Source organism: Saccopteryx bilineata, chromosome 5, assembly GCF_036850765.1.
Source record: "Saccopteryx bilineata isolate mSacBil1 chromosome 5, mSacBil1_pri_phased_curated, whole genome shotgun sequence".
Lineage (NCBI taxonomy): Eukaryota > Metazoa > Chordata > Mammalia > Chiroptera > Emballonuridae > Saccopteryx > Saccopteryx bilineata.
In genome coordinates, this window is record NC_089494.1 from 10873632 (window position 1) to 10897511 (window position 23880).

General features: G+C 44.4%; 1 protein-coding gene across 7 annotated transcripts in view; it reads left to right on the top strand.

The window, feature by feature from the left end:
* Positions 1–23880, top strand: part of COL4A4 (collagen type IV alpha 4 chain) — a 139748-nt gene that overhangs the window by 47256 nt on the left and 68612 nt on the right. For all 7 annotated transcript variants that reach the window (XM_066232820.1, XM_066232819.1, XM_066232822.1 and 4 more), the window contains exons 5-17: positions 6055–6189; positions 6949–6993; positions 7672–7788; positions 14421–14489; positions 15723–15758; positions 17578–17640; positions 17989–18024; positions 18240–18281; positions 20946–21026; positions 21828–21881; positions 22120–22179; positions 23040–23084; positions 23444–23497. In XM_066232820.1, coding sequence (XP_066088917.1) covers positions 6055–6189; positions 6949–6993; positions 7672–7788; positions 14421–14489; positions 15723–15758; positions 17578–17640; positions 17989–18024; positions 18240–18281; positions 20946–21026; positions 21828–21881; positions 22120–22179; positions 23040–23084; positions 23444–23497 — 837 coding nt within the window. The remainder of the gene's footprint in view (positions 1–6054; positions 6190–6948; positions 6994–7671; positions 7789–14420; positions 14490–15722; positions 15759–17577; positions 17641–17988; positions 18025–18239; positions 18282–20945; positions 21027–21827; positions 21882–22119; positions 22180–23039; positions 23085–23443; positions 23498–23880) is intronic.

Below are 23880 nucleotides of genomic sequence, written 5' to 3' on the forward strand. Positions count from 1 at the left end.
ATGTAGTTGCAGCTTGGGTCTGAAGGTAGGTTTTGGAGTATCTGTCCCCCTGTCAGCCACCTCATTAGGCTACCCGTGATTTGCAGCGGAGCCTCTGGTCAGCTCCATAGCAACGACCGCCGAGCTCTGTGACCCAGTGTGAACCGGGCTGGGTAGGCGCGCAGCTCAGCGCATGTGGGACGGTGCTGAACTTGAGAGGGCCACGGTCACTACCGCAGTGCAGGCAGCCTTGTTGGTCAGGAATAAGGGCTGCATACAGGTGCACCCGCCCCCCCCAAAGCTGGGGTGTCTTCCATGTAGGAAAATAGGAAGCAGTATTTGTGATTCTAAGAACGGTCTCTAGTGCGAGGAAAACTAATGCCTACATGAGCTAAAAATCCGAATTACAAGGTTTTTAGGAAAGTAAAATGTATTTCTCCTTTCAAATACCACTTTCCATGAACTGCTAAGGAACCCACAGGACACAGCTGTGCCTCCAAGGTGCTGGTTGTTCCCCTCCTCCGTCCTCCGATCTTCCCTGTCATCCACGCCGCAGATAGCCCTTGAGAATTCTGCACCTGCCAGTGTTAAGCCTGATCCGGAGGGACTCGAAACGTTGAAGACACGAACAAAATCCGTTGATTACACATCAAAGCTTTATTGTCTAGCTTGGCCAAGCGGCGGCAACTTCGGCAACTTCGACAGAAATCTGAGGGAGAGCGCGCCGGCCCTTTGTTCTACTTAGTTTTTATAGTTTTGTAAGTGGGAAGTACAGAAGCAAAAATTGCAACTAGGAGCCCTTTACCACTATTGGTTATAGTCATATGTCCTTTAACATGATAGGACCATGTTCAATTTGCAAGCCATACATCATTTTGGAAAAAACAAAATTTACAAGTCAACACAATGGTAGAAAGATGTCTCTTTACATATTAAAAGGCCTTCCTATATTTTCTAGTGTTTATTTGCCATCTCTCTGTCCAGAGTCACACGTATTAACCACTTGCATTTACATAGGAGAGATAGTTTCCTGGGGACAAATGCCCACAAATGGCTCATTACTATAAGAAAAGGTTTATTTTGGCTTTTCTCTTCCTGCACCTGGCTAGCTATTCACCCCTTTCCCCACAGGCGTGGTGGAATGTCTGGGGATCCATGTTTTACTCCCCTTTGCATTTACAATACAATGCCAAGGGCCATCCTGGTTTTATGCCAATCACACAGTACAGAGACTATTCTCACAATTTCTCTGCACACCTTCACCCAAATTAATAAAATGTTCTTTAAGCCTCTTAAAATATTAATATTGATTCTGTAGTTTTTGGTACTTTACAACACCTGCAGGTGAGGTGGCGCAGTGGCTCCTCAGCCGGAGGCCTCTGGGGAGCTGTGAGGCCCTATGGGAAAGGAGGAGGTGCCTGTGACCTGGAGCTCAGAGCTCAGCAAGAGAGGCGGAAATTCACCCTCCAGCTGTTGTTTCTGGGTGCCTGCTGAGCCCAGGCACCATTCTAGGCATCAGAGTGTAGACGAGACAAAGATCCTTGCTGAATTCCTGGGTGCATAATTGGATGCCCTAACTTGGTTTTGTACAGGAGCATGTGTGGGGTGGGGTGGGGGCTGGGGGGGGGGGAGGGAGCCAAAGATTTACACCTCAGCTTGGACCTGCTAAAATCAGACGTCACCTAGCAATGGCCTAGAAGAAGTGTGTCCTGTTAGTTCCTAGGGTGTCTTAACAAATGGTCACATATTGAATGGCTTAAAACAGTAGAAATGTATTTACTCACCAGACTTAGAGGGCAGCAGTCCAAAAGCAAGAGCATTGCCGCACTCCCTCCATCGGCAAGAGGAAAGAATCATTTCCTTGCCTCTTCCAGCTTCTGGTGGCTGCAAGCATTCCTTAGCTTGTGGCCGCATCACTCCAGTCTCTGCCTTCATCCTTACACCACCTTCTCGTTTGCGTGTCTGTATCAAATCTTCATCTGTGTCCGTCTTGTCAGGATTCATAAAAAGGCATTTAGGGTCTCCTGGATAATCCAGGATGAACTCTTCATTTCCAGAGCCTTAACGTTATCCCATATTTTGCATCTAAAATAATATCCACAGGTTCTGAGGGGCAGGATGAGGACACATCTTTTTGTGGCCACCATTCAACCCACTACAAGTGTTTGGGTCAAGAGAACAGCCTCTACTTGGGCCCTGGAGTGGGAAGAAGACAGGCTAGCCTGTCTGAGGGACCACAAGGGCCACAGAGTTGTCATCAGAGAAGGAGAGGGAGCAGGTGGCATGAGATGCAGTGGGAAAAGCAGATGCAGGTTATCCTGGGTGGTAAGGAAGGCTTTGGAAGACTTTAAGAAAAGTGGAGGCAGGTTGAATTTATGTTGTAAGAAGATCATCCTGGCTGCTGTTTGAAGAGTGTGTGTGCGCGCAACAACAATATTAGGGAAGACCCGTTAGGAGTGTGCTACAGGTGGGAGGTCTCGGTGGCTTAGCAAGGGGGTGAGCGTGGAGGTGGGGAAGGTGGGTGACTGTCAGGAATATGGAGGAGGCAGCGTTGATGGAGAGGAGGGGTGCCTCGTGTGGGACGGAGGTGGGTGGGTAGAGGCGCCTGGGAGGTCTCTGATGAGCCGTGAGCCGCTGTGTGCACAGTGGTGCATGGCTGACGAGCACAGTGGGAGGGATGAACACAAATTCACGAATCCAGGTTTGGACTTAGGGAGCTTGAGGTCAGTTGGATAAGTGACCAGGGTGCAGAAAGAGGTCTGGGCTCGGAAGGGAAACGGAGTGACTACTCGCAGTTGGATGTGATGGACCCCCGGGGAAATGGCCGAGTTTGCACAGGAGAAAGTGAGAAGGGGGAAGAGGCTCCGGCTGCCCTGCGGAGCTGCAGGGGGAACCCCAGCATGAGCCTGGGGGGAGGGAACAGCACAGAGACACAGGGAGGAGAAAAACAGAGAAGGCAGGGGGCAGGGGCACCGGAGGGAGAACAGAGCGAGGAGGAGGGAGAGACAGCTGGCTCCCGGCTCCCGCAGAGCCTACCGAGACCTCTCAACACCGCCTCCTTCCGTTCCCACAGCGTGAACGATGTTGGGCGGACCGCTCCTCGGTGACCTCGTCCAAGGGTGACCTGATTGTTCAGCGGCAAGGCCACGGCTCCCAGTTCTGAGCGGTGTTCTTTCCACTGTTCCATGCCACCCCTTAAGAACACGGCTGAAAACCTTGAGTCGCTGTTACTCCAGGCGACACCGACCGGTCTAGTCCCTCGTTAACAAGTGAGGGGAACTTGAGGTTACAAGAAAAAGTCTGCCACCGCAGGGTGGTCGCCCCATATGGTCTAGTCTTTGCATAACACCTTCCATTCTTTTTATAAGCCCTCGCGACATCCACCAGTTTCCTCTGTGATAAGGAACGACGACGCTGGAGGCACCTGCTTAAGGGATTTGTGCTGCAGTTGAGGCCTTTGAGGGTTTACGTGATATGATAGTGTCACCTAGTGGTGTCATGTTTGAATTACAATCAAGCATTAAAAAAGTGGGCGGGAGGGTGTGGAGGGCTGAATGCTTCTTTGTTCATTTTTATCATAAAAATCTTAATTGTCTTGTTATAGAAATGTCTATTATGGGCCTGGGACTTACGCATATTCATTCTGAAGTTAATTCTATGATAGCCCAATAAATAAGCTAAAATATCTACTCATAACCATAGTGGTATTTTACTGCCTACATTACTATAGATAAATTATTATTTGAACCAGGCTAATTAACAATGTCTATTTTGAAGACTGATATTTGGGAATTTTTCGTGAGCCACTTTCTGACAAATTTAGTACAGTGGAACAGGTTGAGTGTATTTCTTTAAAATGTTTATGTTATAATAAAATTCCTGTTAATATGGAAAAACAACGGTAAATATAAAAACAAGCAACAGAGTCTTCCAAGGGCCGTGGGAAACGTCAGCGTTTAGCGTTGTATGGTAGTTTTGCGATCACAAAGTGGAGGTTGCATTTGTGGTTTACTGTGGCTGCAATGAAGGCCTCACGAGGCCCCTGTTTTTTTTCAGCAGCAGAAGGACACCAACAGTGCCCCTGTCAGGGCCACCGCTCACCGCGGGGCAGGAGCTCTGCCCACTTGGGGCGGCACCACCGTCATGGACGGGTCTTGGAACTGTTCTCAGAAACAGGAGGAAGCAGCTCCTCTTCCTGTTGGGGTGGGTGGGTGCGGGTCTGACCAGCTCATTTTATTACGTGTGTATTGTTCTCTGCCTTTCTTAGCACCCTGGCCTCCGGCACCTAGACTCTGCCCTGCCCCAGCTCACGGTGGGGTGGGTGTGGGGTTGGGAGGAGGAAGAGGTGATGGTGGGAACAGGTGAGAACTGTTAGCACACAGGCATCGTGGGGAGGCGTCTGATTCGGAAGGGTGTGTCCGGGAGGGCAGGAGATCAGGGAGTCTTTCCCTGGGGCACTGAGAAGACGTGGGGGGGGGGGCGCGGAGGGACACTTCTGGGACAAGACACTGCAGTCTGTTCACCACAGGGCTTGTTCAGAAATGACAGGGCAGTCAATGTGACAGAGCAGGGACAGGGGAGGGGGGAGGAGGTGAGGGTGAAGAATTGAATAATGCCGACAACCACGCCTAGATTTATTTCTCAGGGGGTGTTTTAGATGGTACCTTCTCGGGTGAGGACACAATGCTACCCTGAATGGAGTTAAATAATTCTTGCACTGTGTTCAACATCCCTCTCCTTTTTCATTTCCTTTTTCCTCCGAAGTTCCATCGGCTCACTGGATTTGGCCTTGTGTGTGTCTAAATGAGACACATTAGAGGGATTTATAGCCAGTTAACTGTCTATCTCTCTCTCGGTTACCCTTTTGCGTTCAAATGTACGCTTTGTTGTTCCTCAATAATGTGGCATTCACAAAAGATAATTCAGGAGCTTTTTGTATAAACTACATGTAAGACAGAAAGGTAATTGCTAAATTTAATGGAAAAGCAGTGATTTCCTGAGCCTTATATTTAAGAAAAATGGGAACTTTGCACTTATGTTAATTATATAAACAAGGAAGATTAATTAACACCAGCAGGGAAGGTCCGGTGAAGTCTTCCTTCCAGACTGTAGTTTAGAGTTTGTGCGCTATCTAGGGATGTGCCCTCAACATGGCCCAGATGGTTTGTGCCCGTGTTATTAGATTTTGTACTTTTTTTGTAACACCTATTTTATACATTTACACTGGAAAATTCTAAGCTATTAGCCTTTTTATGGATTCTCAATAAATAGTAGCGATGATGAGGAGGAGGAGGAGGAGGAGGATGAAGGGAGCCGAGGACAGAGAAGGGAGCAGTGTTGCCAAGGCCAAGGGTGGGTGCTCCTCGGGGGCCGGACTTCCTCCCTTTTCGCAGCCGCTTCTAACGGGCGGGTGGTCGCTGTGCATTGATTGGGTGGGTCAGACTGCCCCGCACAGTGCGCCCCGGCAGCAGGGAGCCGCGAGTGTCTCGTCTTCCGGCCAAAACTTCTACACCCAAGATAACAGGTGGCCTTCTTAAGTCATGGAAAGTGGGATTGCATAAATATAATGTGACATGGAGAGCCTACTTCACAGTTATGAGTAAGAAATGAAGTGAAATCACCAAAAAAAAAAATGTCTCCTTGTAAAAGGGCAGACGAACCATTTAGTCACTTGAAGTATATCAGGAAGTGCCCCTTGCTTTATTTAACCTGTGTCACTAACATAATGATAATAAGATTTTATTTTTTTTTGAGTTCCTGCCTTCACCAAACAGCTCAAGATTTATCAGTGTCGTTGACAGAATGACAATAGCAAGAGAACTATTATCAGTTTACAAATAAGTATATATACACACACGGTTATTCAGACTTATCGTGCTGCTTAAATTCAGATTAAAAAGGGGCAGTGCTAGTGTTTCTTATATTCGTGATGAAGTGGTCATTTGTCTTTCCATATCAGAGCATGCTCAGTCTGTAACTTTTCAGTCTTCTGCCAAACCCAGTGACTATATATGTTGGTGTTAGGAGACACTACTTGTGAATCAGCCCACCTCCCTTTTTAACCTTCCTTCTTAGGGTCAACCAGGACCACCAGGGCCACAGGGTCCTATTGGGCCGCTGGGACCTCCAGGACCCATTGGGATTCCGGGAGAGAAAGGGGTGAGAGGGGACAGTGGCCCTCCTGGAGCAGCCGGTGACAAAGGAGACAAGGTAAACCTCTTCTCAAGGGAAAGGGTGACTGCGATGCCAGGTTTTGTATAACACAGCTGCCAGCTGCTTGCACCCTGTAGTAAATTAAGTCGAAACTGCTCTTTCGTGACCAGCCCTCCTTCCCTAACATCTCCCTAGGGAACATGACTTTCTCCATCTTTTGTAGGTACTCACGTGCATGCTTGTGCCCAACGGGGAGTTGTACTGTTTCATGGCTTTAAAAAAAAACAAAACCCTAAATGATATTATATGTATCATGCTAGACCTTTTTTATTTTTCACTCAACCGTGTGGTCCATATCGATTTATGTAGATCGCACTGATTCCTTTGAAAACACTGTACAATATGCTGTAGAATGCGTTAAAACTATCGTTTCTTCCTTGTTGGTGAGAATTTGAGAACTAACCCTAAGTACTTGTAGAGAAAGTGTGAGAAAACAACCCTGTGAGTTACCTGTGTTCACACTTAAGTTTGCTTCTCTCGGATGGGCAGATTCTGAGGAGTAGAATTTCCAGCGTATCGGGTGCTGCGTGTTTTCTGTGAATTGATACTGCCAAGTTGGCTTCCTCAGCACAAAGAGAAAGGACAGACGTTGGATTCTTAAATGTTGGCGTTTAAGCTCATGTAGGAATAAGTAGCAATGACTGCTAAGGGTTGTTTGTTTTTTAATGAGCTTTAATTATTTATGTTTTCAAATAAATCAACTTGTAATAACGTAGTAACTTTTATAACTTATTTTTTTATTGTCTGCAATTTTAGGGTCCCACCGGCGTTCCTGGGTTTTCAGGGTTGGATGGTATACCTGTGAGTATCCGTACATTTTCTCCACTTTCTTGAAGGAGGGAGAAACACTTCTCAAAACACTTAAAATTGCATGTTCAAAAAATATAGACAAAATGGATTTTCATCTCAGTGCTTGCCTTTCAATTGTGTGGAATAACTCCAGTACTGAAACACCTCAGTAAAATAGCAGGGTTTTCTACTAGGTCGGAGAAGAACATTCCAAAACATGACTAGACCTGCTTGTCTAGGACGCTGTTCTGGAAGTAAATGTAGACTCATAATGAGAGTTCTTACTTGCTGGTGAGTCCTGACTTTGGAAGTGGATTTAAGACTCTCATTTCGAATATGAAAACAAAATGAAAGAAGGAAGAGTTATCTGGGGAGGCTTTGCCATTCATTCATTCTTTCGAGTCTCTCTAAAGGGTTAAAGAAACGTGTCTTCCCAAGTCTCCCAGAAGACCACAAATTGAGTAAATGTAATATATTTAAATTGGGGGTCTATTAGAACTTCCTTGTTGATTTTTACTATGCTACATAGCACTTGTGGATGGGGAAGGAGGTTTCACAAAATCAAGCAGCATGTGCGTCACAGTTGCCATATTTGGGCATCCATATTGCATAATCTTTGTGTTATAGTGGACTTGCAAAAAAAAACCCAACACACCAAAACAAACAAACTTCTAATTTTGTTTCCTGCAGGGGCACCCAGGGCCTCCTGGACCCAGAGGCAAACCTGGCGTGAATGGCTACAATGGCTCAAGAGGGGACCCAGGATTTCCAGGAGAAAGTGGAGCTCCTGGCCCAGCAGGCCCCCCGGTGAGACCCCATAGCACATCCTAATGGGAATATTTTTTATACATAAATTTTTATTAATTTTAATGGGGTGACATCAATAAATCAGGGTACATATATTCAAAGATAACAAGTCCAGGTTATCTTGTCATTCAATTATGTTGCATGCCCATCACCCAAAGTCAGATTGACCTCCGTCACCTTCTATCTAGTTTTCTTTGTGCCCCTCCCCCTCCCCCTTCCCCTCTCCCTCCTTACCTCCCCCCCCCCATAACCACCATACACTTGTCCATGTCTCTTAGTCTCATTTTTATGTCCCATCAATGTATGGAATCATGCAGTTCTTGTTTTTTCTAATTTATTTATTTCACTCCGTATAATGTTATCAAGATCCCACCATTTTGTTGTAAATGATGTGATGTCATCATTTCTTATGGCTGAATAGTATACCATAGTGTATATGTGCCACATCTTTTTTATCCAGTCTTCTATATGTATATATATATTTTCTATTTTTTACAGTGATTAAAGCCTTTAAGCAAACTCTTGGCCAATACAACAAGAATCCATAAAAGAGTAGTGTCCTTAACATATTCACCAAGTCCAAGTTGGCACCAACACCATTCCAAATCCCTGCGAATGGAACCCAACCCCAGTTCAGTCCGTTAGGAGCTATCACAAAGAGCAGGAGTCCAGAAAAAGTCCACATCCAAGGAAAAGTCCACATGGCACTGGAATTGTTGTCACAATTCTATACTTTGCAGCTCATGTCCAAGTCCCAATGACGGCTGCTTCTAGCTGGTAATGATTCAGGTAGACTGGAAAAGCCATCTGCAGCATGTGTGGAGATGGAGCCTCTGTTCTCTGCCTGGAGAGATGAGAACAGGTTGCTTTTCCCTGGAGCTCTGCAACTGTGGCATGGTAAAGAGAACCTTGGGGTACACTAAGCTGGGTGGCAAAGGTAAATTCACAATAGAAGTTGGCAAAAGGGGGAAAGAGAGCTCTAAATTAAGAGTAGGTCCCAGCCTGAAATATGCGTGGGGCATTGAGGTAGGAGGAATAAAGGAAACACTATATATTAAACAAAGCAGAAAATAGGACTATCAACACCCACAACAGAGATCTTAGAGGGAAGAATAAAAAAACCTGACTATTCAGGCAAGACATAGTTAAGTGGCCCTTGTGTAAATGAGATCAGTTTACCTGCTTCTTGGAATAAATACCCTAGGCTTGTCCACAGTGTCCTAGATGGGACCGATGGCCCTGAGCACCTTCAGCCTTCAGTGGCAAACCCCAGCATTCTGGGCAAGGTTAGGTCATAGGTGGCTGGAGCAGGGCTGGAAGAGACTGAACCCTCCCTTAGAGGAGTGAGGGGGAAGCCCACCTTCCAGTGTCCCTTTTTCCTCACAGTAAAGGCATGTAAGCCTGGCAGGCTTTAGCTCAATGACCTTCCTTTTCACTATTGAAGTAGGACCCAGATGGAATCCTATGAGACTTCTTTGGGGCGTTGGAGCCTTTAAGGGCATATCCTAAAAGCTGGTAGTTCACCTGATCTCTATTGGGCTTTTTCTGCCTCTTGGTACCTTAAAAGCCATGCTCAGAAGATCTCGCTGAGGGGTTTGAGGATCCCCATCTGCCTATATAAACCTTTTTCGTATATCTGGAGCTATTTGGAGAAAGACAAAACAGTGTTATTAGCTGGATCAAATAAAAGAAGGTAGAAGTTTGCAGAAGAAGAAGATTTGGCGTCTCCTGTTCATCAGCATTCAAAAGAAATTTAAAAATTTTAAAGTAAAAAGCATGATATGGTAGACCCGTAGAAGTTCCAGGTTATGACATGACTCCCCCCTTTTAAATTTTTTTAAATTGACCTTAAAATATTTGCTGGGTATGCTTTAATAATACCTTGACTTTAAAGATTGTAAGCAATACCCATAATTCGAAAGGTTTGACAAAATACAGTAAATGCTTTTGCTACATATGCAGGAGCATTGTCAGTTTTAACCAGATTAGGAAGTGCAATAATAGAAAAATGCATACAGACAATGAGCTATAACCTGCTTAGCAGCCTCTCCTGTTCTGGCAGAGGTTACTATGTATGTAAATCCAGAATAAGTATCCACTGTAACATGGACATAGGGTTGTTTACCAAAGGAAGGTAAATGAGTAACCTCCATTTGCCAAAGTTTTCCTGGTAGGAGTCCTTGAGGGTTAACTGAAGGGCTTGGCTGTGGGAGCCGGTTGGATGTTTCAGGAAACAAAGTTAGTACCAGGGTGTGGCAACACGGTGAACAAGGCCGGGTGACTGAGGGTGAGGACAGAGAGGAGCAGGGCCCGGAATACCTGGCGTCTTGGACACGGTGGAAGAAGGCTGGGTTTCCCTTTCCGTGTCATGAGAAAGCTTTGGGTGGTCTTGAGGAAGGAAGGGATACGGCTGATCGCTGTTCCGCTAAGATGCTCCTGGCTGCTGTAGGAGGGACCAGGGAGGCTAGTCGGCGAAGCTTACGTTGTTCAGCATTCATGGTTCACTGAAGACCCATAAGCCCCTCTGGGTATTTCAAACAGAAGGGGATTTCATACAGGGAGTTTGGCATTATTTTTATGGTGGGAGCAGTGGCACTCAGGGGCCACCATAGGATTACTGATCTCAAAGGTTTACACTTAGCTGAACTCCAGAAGTCAAAAAGCCGCTCCTGTCCCATAACCACTGCTCTCATCCGCACGTGGAGACACCAGCAAACACGCCAGTTTCTCCCTTTCTGCTTGGCATCGTCAGTGGTACCAGGAAGAGGACGTCTTCCACTCTCCCTGCCAGATCCCCTGAGTGCCCCGCTTAGGTGGAGCCTAATTTAAATCCAGCTGCAAGGAAGCCTGGGAAATGTCGTTTTTAACTTTCTCGACTCCAGAATGCAGTAAGACCAGTGGAAGGAGATTAGAATGGATGTCCAGAAATAGCTGACACAATCTCAAACACTTGAGAAAACTTTTTGGCTCTTGGATAATTGTTTTTTTCAAAATTTTAGACTTTTATTTAAGCATAACTCCAGCAAGAAGTATCCTTTCTTTTACCCCTTTCTCTCTCTTTATTTTTTTCTCACTTAGAGATTGGAGATGATTTGGCCTTTTAAAACTGATTTTCTGTGACTGTTTTACAGCCCTTCTACGTCCCTAATTAAATATCATTTCCCAAGTTTCCTTCTAAAAGATGTTATCATCACCATCATAGTCATCCTGTTTTCCCATGAGTTTTCCTTTTGCTCCACATCCTAGTGGAATTGCTCTGAGCACAGAACTCAGAAGGAATCTCCACATTCACATCCTTCTTGTGGAGTCAAGTGAGAGCCACAGCCAGCTCTCTTTAGTAGGCTCCTCCACCACCCTTCATCTGCAAACCACTTGAAGGCTCAAGTGCAGTCTGGTGAGTGCTTCTTTTCTTTTCTTTTCTTCCCTCCCTCCCTCCCTCCCTCCCTCCCTCCCTTCTTTCTTTCTTTAATTGAAAACATTCATTTGTTGTGTCACTTAGTTTAAGTGGATTCATTGGTCACTTCCTGTGTGTGCCCTGACTGAGGATCAAACCTGCAACCTTAGTGTTTTGGGACGATGCTCTAACCTACTGAGCTAACTGGCCAGGGCCAACTGAACATTTATTACAAGCTTTAAATGAGGTCAAACCTTATTCTACTGAGTGTTTATATATATATATATATATATATTGTATTTTTCTGAAGTTGGAAACGGGGAGGCAGTCAGACAGACTCCCACATGCACCCAACCGGGATCCACCCAGCACGCCCACCAGGGGGCGATGCTCTGCCCATCTGGGGCGTCACTCTGTTGCAACCAGAGCCATTCTAGCACCTGAGGCAGAGGCCATAGAGCCATCCCCAGCACCTGGGCCAACTTTGCTCCAATGGAGCCTTGGCTGCGGGAGGGGAAGAGAGAGAGAGAGACAGAGAGGAAGGAGAGGGGGAGGGGTGGAGAAGCAGATGGGCGCTTCTCCTGTGTGCCCTGGCCAGGAATCGAACCCAGGACTCCTGCATGCCAGGCCGACGCTCTACCACTGAGCCAACCGCCAGGGCCTATAAATATTCAAGAGAGCGGGGGTTCTCTCTTTCAGCTTTAACCCAGCATGCAGTACTGACCACAGTACTGAAGTTTGTCATGCTGGACTCTTGGCTGAGCAACTTTCTTTTCTTTGACTCCTATGTAGTCAGTCCTCACGATGCGCAGTAGTGTGAGACCTTAGAAATGGTCACATAAGCCAAAACCGCACAAAATAAGCTTAACATGCAATGGTAAAAATTAGGATTGTACTGTGCCCTTTAAAATGTTTCATTAAAACATTAACAACTTTATTATTTTTAGTTATAAATATGCAGGGAAAACGTTAAGCACCTTGAGAATTAAAGTGTTATCTCTTTGCAAGAGCTTATCAAGAGTAGTTTGGACAGTGCTTGCTTTCTCATCTTGTCATTTGTAAAATAAAGTCAGTGTGAGGCCTGACCTGTGGTGGCGCAGTGGATAAAGCATCAACCTGGAAATGCTGAGGTCGCTGGTTCAAAACCCTGGGCTTGCCTGGTCAAGGTACATATGGGAGTTGATGCTTCCAGCTCCTCCTCCCTTTCTCTCTCTCTGTCTCCTCCCTCTCTCTCTCCCTCTGTCTCTCCCTCTCCTCTCTAAAATGAATAAATAAATAAATAATTAAAGTCAGTGTGTTTCCTCTGCTTTGGTGAATTGTCCTGTCGTTTTCTAAGTTGGGATCAGCATCCAGCATTGTGAAATATTTCTAAGCGTCTCTTTACATGAGATTCTTTTGTCTGTGTCACTTCCTCTGGCATGTCTTCATCCTTTCTTGTCACCCCCACTGCCCGTTTTCTAAGGCTGATCAGTTGGCCTTCGCTAGTTCTTCTGACTCGAAGGGCAACAGTGTCAACACTCTGTTCTTCCTTCTGCTGTTCCAGTTGCGTTCCGTCTGCACGTCGTGTCCAAGGTTGTCACACCTTGCTTCCTCACTCCATTTCCATCCTTGTGGCCAGGTCCCTCTTTTCAGTGACTTGTTCTTGTGAAACATCATTGAGTTTGTGACTGTTAGCTCTCACACACTGCTTAGCACAACTACATGCTTTGCTGTTTATTTGTGTGCGTGTGTGTGCTTGCGTGTGTGAGAGCTAACAGATGTGCAGTGACCAGTCACGGGCAGACTTGGAAGGAGGGCTGTGATAGTCAGCGGTCATGATCCGCATTCGTTACTGCGGAGCGCTCTGGGGACAGACGAGCTCGCAGAGAGGCTCAGACTCGACGCTGTTACTCGGCGACGGCACCGTGGTAACGGAAGTCTGAACCGTTCAGTTGAGAGGACTGGTGCAGTGTAACTAGACTGTGGGGCTGCAATCCGTGCATACTGACTGCCTGTGGAGACAATCTGATTTCTCCAGGACACTGTTGCAGGAGCTTCACATTAAAGCATTCATAGTGACCGTTGGAAGCAAAGTCCGGCCCTCTTCCAAGAGGGGTTAACTTTGACATCCGCAGGTCTTGTAGAAGCTTGATCTATGTATGAAAATGCTTAAAATTTCTATATGGCAATCCAGTTAAAATATATTTATATATTAAGAAGGACATTAGATATTAAATGAGAAAACTTTAAAGGAAAAAAGGATACACTGATGTATTTTATTCACTTTTCTTTCTTTTTTTTTGTATTTTTCCGAAGCTAGAAACGGGGAGAGACAGTCAGACAGACTCCCGCATGCGCCCGACCGGGATCCACCCAGCACGCTCACCAGGGGGCGAAGGCTCTGCCCACCAGGGGGGATGCTCTGCCCCTCTGGGGCGTCGCTCTGCTGCGACCAGAGCCACTCTAGTGCCTGGGGCAGAGGCCAAGGAGCCATCCCCAGCGCCTGGGCCATCTTTGCTCCAATGGAGCCTCGGCTGCGGGAGGGGAAGAGAAAGACAGAGAGGAAGGAGAGGGGGAGGGGTGGAGAAGCAGATGGGCACCTCTCCTGTGTGCCCTGGCCGGGAATCAAACCCGGGATTTCCGCACGCCAGGCCGATGCTCTACCACTGAGCCAACTGGCCAGGGCCTATTTTATTCGCTTTTTAAATATACCCTAAATAAATGCGCAGCTATGTACAAAAAACTTACAAAAAGGATATGCTAAATTTTAAAAGTTAATCTTATAAAGGATGCATAGGTTCTATTATAAATGCATATAGTGAAATGGATAAAAATCAATTTTTAAACAACTGTTTCTATAGCGTATTATTAATCGACAACTGCAAAATTGTTTACTTGTAAGAATAATATATGTACATTATGTTGTGAAGAAAATGCAGTTTCCCTGCTAAATTATTAATAAATATCTATTAATATATATAACCTACACAGATATATATCATATATTTATAATATAAATATATTAGTAGATACTCTGTTTTTATAGATTTTAAAATAGATTTTAACTGCATATTGAATGACTATATATGAGAACCTTAAGGTGATCATGATAGTGTAGAGAATAAAGAAATCTCCACTAGTGGAACATGGCTATCCTGGTCATTTTATTGGTGAGTAATATTTCACATAGAAAATAAAAATGCTAAAATGGTAATAATACTTTTTATTTCCCTCTCTTAAGTGACTGTTTTATTTTCAGGGCCTTCCTGGGGAACATGGAGAAAAAGGAGATTCACTGTTCGTTACAGGTGCCATTAAAGGTATTCAGGTAAGCATTCTGATCGTGGTGGGTTTAAAACAATGTTTTCTCCAACATAGGTAAACCCATGTAGAAAACAACATGGGCTGAAATTTCCTTTGAAGCGTCCCTGAGCACACTGAGTTTTATCACTATCCTGACCCTCTGGGGTGGCACCAGACTTCTTGTGTGCAGCACCAGGTGCTAGCGGCTCTGGCTCTTACATGACAGTACCTCCCAGCTATTTTTGCAGAGTTGTAACAGCCGCTTATTTCAGGTTTCTCGACCTTGGCACTGTTGACAGTTGGGGGTCAGATCATCATTTGCAGGAGGGCTGACCTGTGAATGGTAGGATAAACAGTATCTCTGGCCTCTACCCATTAGATGCCAGTAGCAACCCCTACGCACATAATATCTTCGGATATTACCCAACGTCCCCTGAGAAGAAAAGTTATTCCTGGTTGAAAAACACTGATTTATTTGTAGTTAAAAATGTAATATTAATACCTGCATCCCAGTGTCGTAAAAGTCTTCGCTCTTGAACTTGAGAATTATGTGAAGCTTATAGCACTGTCTAGGGTAAATGAAATGTTTTTGTGTTTCTAGCAGAGACTGATATGCAAATATTCAGAAATAAACACTTGAATGACCACTTTATCTCTCTAACATGAGTAGCCATGGATAAGCAGAAGGGGATCATTCGATATAATAAATCAAGAGAAAGATTGTATTCTTTTACAATATGTTATGTTTTATATTTTAGAAAAACAGCCTGCATTCAAGAGAGTGTCCGCCCTTTGATCCTTGGCAGTAGGAGGGGTCTCAGGGCGGAGTCACAGGCGGTAGGCCTGCGCACAGAGGCGGGCGGGAGGGGATTCCCATCCAGCTCCCTCTGCGTCCTCTCTAGGATGACAAAACCAGGAGTGTGTCTAGAAAGGGGGCGGGGCCTGGAGTGAGTTAGACCAGGGACAGTTACACCGTGGTGAAACGGGAACCACTGGATTGCGGATTTAGGACATTTCTAATTGAGTGATGAAATCTCATCTTGATTCCACGTGCTCATGATGCCAGCCTCTTCCCCTGGGCTCAGCGGAGTAGGAGCAGAATTCGGGCCTGAACCCTCCACAGCCGCCTTTCCAACATGGAAGAGTTGACCAGACTGCACGCCAGTCCAGATCATTCCTGTGTGGTGTTCCTACTTTTACATCACGTGTGCTTTAGGCAATAGGGTGGCTCTTCTAAAGCAATGTGTCATTCTTGCAGGGTGACAGAGGGGACCCAGGACCTCCCGGCTTAACGGTAAGTCTGAGCAGGCGTGTGCTTCTGTTTGATCCCAAAAAGCCTCCTGTCCCCACTGGTTTGTATCTCCGCGGGACCAGCTGCAAAGCTCGCGGGGCCCGCCCAGTGCAAAATGAAAACGTAGGTCCCTTATTCAGAAGTTGTTAAGAGTGTCAAGATGGTGATGACAGCAGGGCATTAAGTCAAGTACGAAACCCTAGGTGACTACATGGGTCACTCGCCCAGGAGACTAGCCTGGAATCTTAAGCTTCTGATCACCTTCCTCTTCCGTCTTCCACTGGCTCCGGGTGGAGCTCGTGTGCACACGACCCTTCCTACTTAGGAAGAGGGCTCGGCCTGGAAACGCCTGTGTGTCAGGTGACAGTGACTTTGCCTGCTGAACTCAGTCACTGTGCATTATATTTCATATTTTGCCCCATTTTCATCTCCCTGAAATTTGTGATTCAATGATTATATTAGTCTTTCTAATTTATCAATGTTTACAAGATTAAAACTTGATTTTGGCCTCTCAGTAGTTACCCTGTAGTTTTGCTTGCTCACTTCTGGCTGTAGACAGGGTTACTTACCAGGTTGGTTTCCTCACTACTTCTGAAGCTCAGTTCTACATCATCAATGACACACCTGAATGTCATCGTTAAAATAAGTAGCAGGCCCTGGCCGGTTGGCTCAGCAATAGAGCGTCGGCCCAGGGTGTGGAAGTCCCAGGTTCAATTCCCTCCCAGAGCACATAGGAGAAGTGCCCATATGTTTCTCCACCCCTCCCCCCTCCTTCCTCTCTGTCTCTCTCTTCCCCTCCCACAGCCAAGGCTCCATTGGAGCAAAGATGACCCGGGTGCTGAGGATGGCTCCATGGCCTCTGCCTCAGGTGCTAGAATGGCTCCGTCCAAGACGAAGCGACGCCCCAGATGGGCAGAGCATCGCCCCCTGGTGGGCATGCTGGGTGGGTCCCAGTCAGGCGCATGCGGGAGTCTGTCTGACTGCCTCCACACTTCTGACTTCGTAAAAAATACACACACACACACACACACACACAAAGTAGCAGTTCACCCCCTTGTGGGGAGCAATCTCACCACACACTGCTCATCATTTGACCTGGGCTGGGTCAGCGGGAGAACAGAGAACCTCACTCCGCAGCTGTACCCTGTCCCTGCAAATCCAGGTGTACTATGTCCCAACTCACACGGCACAGAAAATTGCTTGTGGATGTATCATTTGATCTTGGACTGAGGACACCATTTCTATTCATGTGGATCTGATAGGGCATGCTTAAAAATATATTAAAGAGTATAAGTACATTCATATTTTCATAATTATTGATGATAATTAATAATATTCAAAAAGGATCCTATTGCCTGGCCTGTGGTAGCATGGTGGATAGAGTGTTGGCCTGGAACACTGAGGTCACCGGTTTGAAACCCTGGGCTTGCCTGGTCAAGGCACATATGGGAGTTGATACTTCTTGCCTCTTTTCTCTCTCTCTCTCTCCTTTATAAAATGAATAAATAAATAAATAAATAAATAAAAGGATCATATTGTATATCAAACTTATAACCTGTATGAATTTAGGAGTATCTAGGAACACCTTTCTTATAAAATTTACTTGTAAGCAAGTAGATCGCTCTCTGGCGCTTTATTTAATCCCGAGGCTCCGTGCCCACGGCCACGGCTGAGCTGCTGAGACGATGCTGCAGCCGGCGGATGGATCCGGGACCGTGGTTTCTTTGGAGGTTCATATCCACCTGAGATTACATGCAACTCTTGCTGTGAGTGATGATTATGGTTTTTGGTAACAAATGCACTGATTTTTTTGTGTGTTTAGGGATCAAGAGGTGCTAGAGGACCGGCCGGTTCCGTGGGATACCCGGGGGAGCCAGGGTTACCAGTAAGTACCATCCTGTTCGTGCTGTCCCTCTAAAACCCCAGACCTGGTATTTAAATAAAGCAAAAAAGGAAAAAAGCAAAGTTCCTATCTTGGGTCAGGCACAGGTGGCTTCTTTGAGAGTATCACCGGATGCATCCACCCACGCCCACCACTCTCAGTGTGAGTGTATCCAGAAGTATGGACCATTCCCAGGGTGGGGGCTAACAAGCAGCCTCGCCACGATAGGAAGCCCATCACGGGCATTTTAAAATTAAGGGTTCCTTAAAGAGGAACCTAGGTAACCAACAAAGGCACGTTCTGGTTTCTGTGACTGATACGTGATTTGTGTGTTTTTGCCGTTGACTTTAGGGACCTCCGGGCCATCCAGGGAGTCCAGGTGTGAAGGTAGGCAGCCATGAGTAAAATATACAAACAGAGCCCAGGTGTATAATGAGATAAAACGACCACTGATGGTTGTCATGATGATGTCTCTCCTCTTACTAGACTTCCCAAAGTATTTGATAAATAAACTTCAACAAATCGCTTAACCAGAAGTCTTGCTTGTAATTGTTTCCATAATATTCAAAAACACTTAGACTAATTTCTTTTTTCTTTTCCAGGGTAATCCTGGCATGGGAGTAAAGGGGCAGAAGGGCGACCCGGTAAGAGTCCCGTTTTGCATAGAGGAGCGGATGTTAAAATGTATGTGTGCCCGGCTTGTGGAGGCTAAACTGTCCATTATCCAATCGCTGCCCAATCTTATGGCTCAGAATTTTTTTTTTTTTTGCTGAATTGTGATAGTACCGTTACCCTTGACTGCGAAATGACAGTTCTCACAAAAGTAAACACTCACTTCGAGTTCATTTTCAGGACACATTTCACCCTAGGAAAAAGAGATTGAACAGTTTTCTGATAATATATTATATCTGGAGTGGCAATTTTGTTTAATCACTGATTTGTGTGTCATAATTTTATAATTGCATCAAAATCCCAAACTGCACACGTAAATAAAAATATAAGTAACTGGAACCGAAAAGCATTTAGCAACTCATAATCCCCACCCCATCCCGCTCTCACAACCCCAGACCCTTCTGCTAAGACACAAACCTGCATGGCTTATTTTAATTCTTTTTGGATTTTCAGATGAATAACGACACAATTAAAAATTTGGGGGGCAGAACTCTCAGATGTTCCAGAGTATGTTTGCCACTCATTTTAGGAAACACTACCCTGAATAGTTACTCCTGATTTTTTTTTCTCAGTGATGCGATTATGGTTCATTTAAATGGTGTTCTTCATCATTTATCTTCTTGGTACTTTTGACTAAAGTGAATATGTGGGCCTCTTACAATGTGGAACTATAGCGACATGACCAAAAATTTTGAAGATGCTTCCTGCTTGTCAGCCTTTACGGGCTTTGTTGGGGCTCATTCCAACCACGAGAATAAGCAGAGTTACCTTCACCGACACCTGTTACACATTTACCACGTATTGTTCATGCATTGGTTCAACCGTTTATTTTTGCAATAGCTATCTCTAGAGCAGCTACTCCACAAATGCTGTGTGAAGTACTGAGGTACATCAATAAAAAAATAACAAACCTCCTGCTTCTTCTGTAGTTGCTCAAATTTCAGTAGGGATTCAATTATTGGTTGCATTTTTTTTTAAATTTAAACTTAAAACAGAATGTTTCTTCCAAAAATCCCACTTATTCAGAGACATTAATGGTTTTAATAATTATATAATTGAGCATTTCCTTTGTTTCACTCAATGTAGTAAGAAATAGCATTATATGTGTGTTATCTATTCCATAATATAATGCTTGGAAATAGGCAGTATTGTAATCTCTGTATCACGGAGAAGGAAAGCGAGGTGTGGAGGAATTAAGGAAATGAGGGCTGAGGATTTTAAGGAACTTGCCCGGAATGGTGCAGTGAGTGGACCCTGATTTGCAAACATAGATGACCTGCTCTCCTGCCTGTTTTTACCTATGACACTAGATAATTCTAGGCATAGAATAATAGAAATACTCAGAAAACTACAAAATCATTATCTTCTAATCCAGGATGAGAATTTATGGTTGTATTGTGGCTAATCCAATTCAAGAATCATTTTTTTTTCTCCAAGAAAATAAAATCTATAATGACATAAATTACAACTTATTATACAGGATTTAAAAATATTATTGAAAATAAATTAGAAATTACCTATATCTAACCACAGTGGAATGGCTTAATAAACAATAGTGCATTCTTATTATAGATTATTGTATAAAAGTAAAAATCAAGTTTCTGAAGGATTTTAGTATAATAGGAAAATGTGCAGGCCCTGGCCGGTTGGCTCAGTGGTGGAGCGTCGGCCTGGCGTGCAGGAGTCCCGGGTTCGATTCTCGGCCAGGGCACACAGGAGAGGCACCCATCTGCTTCTCCACCCCTGCCCCTCTCCTTCCTCTCTGTTTCTCTCTTCCCCTCCTGCAGCCGAGGCTCCATTGGAGCAAAGATGGCCCGGGCGCTGGGGATGGCTCCTTGGCCTCTGCCCCAGGCGCTAGAGTGGCTCTGGTCGCAGCAGAGCGACGCCCTGGAGGGCCAGAGCATCGCCCCCTGGTGGGCAGAGCATCGCCCCCTGGTGGGCATGCCGAGTGGATCCCGGTCGGGAGCATGCGGGAGTCTGTCTGTCTCTCCCCGTTTCCGGCTTCAGAAAAATACAGAAAAATAAATAAATAAATAAATAAATAAATAAATAAATAAAAATTTAAAAAAATTAAAAAAGGAAAATGTGCAAATAAATAGTATTATAAAAGAAAAATATAAAATCATTTACACATTTAAAATTTTAATAAAATATAAAAAATTAACTAAATTGTATATTTTAAGTTATGTTTAGGTAATTTATATATATGATTATAATATATTTTAAATTGTGTTTAACACATCATTTGATCACATATACATATACACATACACATTATGTACATGCATGTATGTTTATACATATGCACGTGTGTGAGTATAGAAATACCCACACACAGCACACACACACCACAAAGAAAAGTACCAAAGTTTTAATGAAGATTATCTCTGGATGGTAGGATTATGGAGCACTTTTTTTTGTTGTTGTTGATTTTCAACAGTAAGTGTGTATTACTTATGAAAAACAATAAATCTTTAAAATTACATCAGTTATCTGCCATGATTTTCATTTTAAATCCAGGAGACACAGGACCGTAAGCATTGCATTACAACAGATGGGCGCAAGTCTTCCTTGTTTTCAATGTTATTTCAAAATGAAGTTAATATAAAATTCCTATTATCTTGATTTTTTAAAAGGGCGAGATTGGCCAGCAAGGTCCTCCTGGACCAACACGACTGGTTCAACCACCTGATTACTGTCTCTATAAAGGAGAAAAGGTAATTCCCAATCCCTATGTCACTTGGGTAAAGCAGTAATAGCCTACATTGCCTGAACACATACCTGTCCCAGCCAAGTACGCAGCACCTGGCTCCATCACCGTATTAATCCCAGAGCAACCTTGACAGGTCGGTACTCTTATCAGCCCCATCGCACTGAGTTGAAAAGCGAGGCTGGAAAGGTTACCCATGTTTTCAAGTTGACCCAGACGTGGCTTGGGTGGCTAAACGGCGACATGGCTTTCAGCAAATAATGCCGCATTAATATTGCCTTTGGTATGTGGGCTGGAATGATCACTGGAAGTCCGGTTGTCCTTTACATATCACATCTGGGCTTGATGTTCTGATGATTGGAAAGGATACCAATGCATAGGACTGGGCATGTGACAGACTCTTGGCCAAGAAGAGCTCCTCCGTCAGCCTCCAGGGCTCACGTTACGGATGCCACGGGCAGTTTCTGTGGACGGTGTTCAATGACTGGATTAAGTTTCACTGATTTGCTCACAATGAGACATTTCCCTCAGTGGCGACATTGCCAGCTTGCATCTGTGGCCCTGGCTGCTTGGTCCCTGTCCACCTGGGCCTCGTGACGTCACGCCTCAGCCCCAGAACCGGCCTGAGTAGCGTCAGGGTCGTGAGTGTGCTCGGATCTTAGTTACTGCAGTGGCAGAGTAATCTCTTATTTTAAAAATGAGTAAAATGGATGTTGTAGTAAAATGGGGGAGGTAGTTTTTGAAAGAGACGGAATTCAATATGTTAAATACTAAGAATAAGCCGGATTATAGTCATTGTGATTTTTAGGGTGTAAAAGGAATACCCGGAATGATCGGACCTCCAGGACCCCCAGGACCCAAGGTAATGTCCTAAAATTGCTTTTTTTCTTATTTGTATGATATGCTATCTGAATTCTTTAAACCAAATCTTGTGTGGTCTTTATCATTGCTTTAAATGTTAATATATGCTACTAGAATTTTATCACAATCCTGTAGGGTGTCTATTTTAAGATGTTTTCTTTAACTTGCTGGCAATAATTTTTATTTCTCATTCTCTATTGCCGAAATGTTGTTGTTTGAACCCCTGTCATCTTTTTAAGGGACAACCTGGTTTTGGGGAAAAAGGAGAAAAGGGCATTCCTGGCTTCCCAGGCCCTCGGGTAAGGCTCGTTCACGCCATCCTTAACGTCAGTGAGTGTGGGGACATTTCTCTCTCACATTTTATAAAACTAATCCAGGACTCCTAAGCGCTCAAAAGTAGAATGATCTCAAATAGGAACAATATATTTTTAACACAAGAATTGTGTAATAGCTCAAAGTTCCAGAACACCCCTTCCGTCGACATCATTTAGGTAAAACAGGCAAGCGGAAGATGGAAGAATTGGAGGGAAGTGACAGGATTGTGTCATATCCTGCCTGGTCCAGTGGTAGCTTGGGATTGTTCATTTAAGCCTATTTGATAAAAGAAAGTACTGATACAGTGGCTAGAAAAAAAGCACAGAATCAGGCCTCAAGCATCACTATACATGTCACTAATGTGATCCACATTCACAGAGTGACTACAGAGGTCGGACCCCAGCAGGCATAGGCATTGGATTTAATTGGCTCTAGATTTAGTACTGAGTGGGACATTTGTTTCGATGGTAATTTTTATTGCTGAGAATGCATGGAACAACTATCAATCTCTAGGCAAATTATATTGCAATGATTTCAAGGATGTTTAGCCCAGTGCAAACATTAAGTTCAACTAAAATGAAAGAGGAACAACAAAAATATGTCCTTGATTTAAAGCACTGGCAAGGACATACATTTTTTAAAAAGAAGACTAAAGACCAATGAAAATAGTTAGATGATATAAAGAAATGGGATCTGCTTCTTATTTGTTTCCTTTTATTCAACTACCTTTGCAGAGGAGATAAAATACCCGTGGAGGAATCTCATAATGTGAACTGTGATTCCTTGAACTGGTGCATGCCTCTGGATTTAAATCTGTTTGTGTTGATTTTTGTGACTCTATTAGGGCGAGCCTGGCTCCCATGGATTTCCAGGTTTCCCAGGATTAAAGGTAAACGTACACCGTTATGGAGATGACAAATACATTTTTGTTAGTAAATGCAATTGTCATTCAAAAGCTGTACCAGTCAGTGAGTGTGGGGACATTTCAAAAGCCTTACTAGTGTACGTGAACACGCATGCTGTACATGATTGGAAAGAGACAAATTCACTTTACGAATTACATGATTTGGCTACGGGTGCAGAAACCACAGCACAGAACTGCTGCGACCCAAACGCAGGGCGGGATGTTAAGGATCTGCACGGAGTCCTCATGAGCGTGTGTCATTCAAATGAAACGGCAGTGAGGTAACTTGTCACCCAATCACTTTGTTTTTTTTATAGAAATGTCATGTTTCTGGTTATTTATAGGGGGAACAAGGACTGTTTGGGAATCCTGGGCCATTCGGATTTCCTGGCCCAAAGGTAAGAAAGTGAACCTCTTTGAGTACCGCCTGACAAAATTCTACACCCCTTATGTTATCTAATATATTTTTTAAAAACATATTTCAAAGAATGATTCGAAAATATAACTTTTAGAAGAGACAGAGTTTGTTTTGTATATATTATTTTACTGTATGTTGTAATTATTACGTTTTACATGTGAGCCATGATGCTTTCGGAGGTGAATCATGAGGAAATTTTAAAAATTCCATGAGGATCTCACAGCATCACAGTTAAAAACAGAGGGAGCATGGTGCACGCTGGGCTTTTTCAGTCACTGAATTCTTCTTTTCCTTTGCAACCTCTGAGGCCTCATACTCAGCACTTCCCTAGGACAACCATGGTAGCATTATGGGGACACAGTT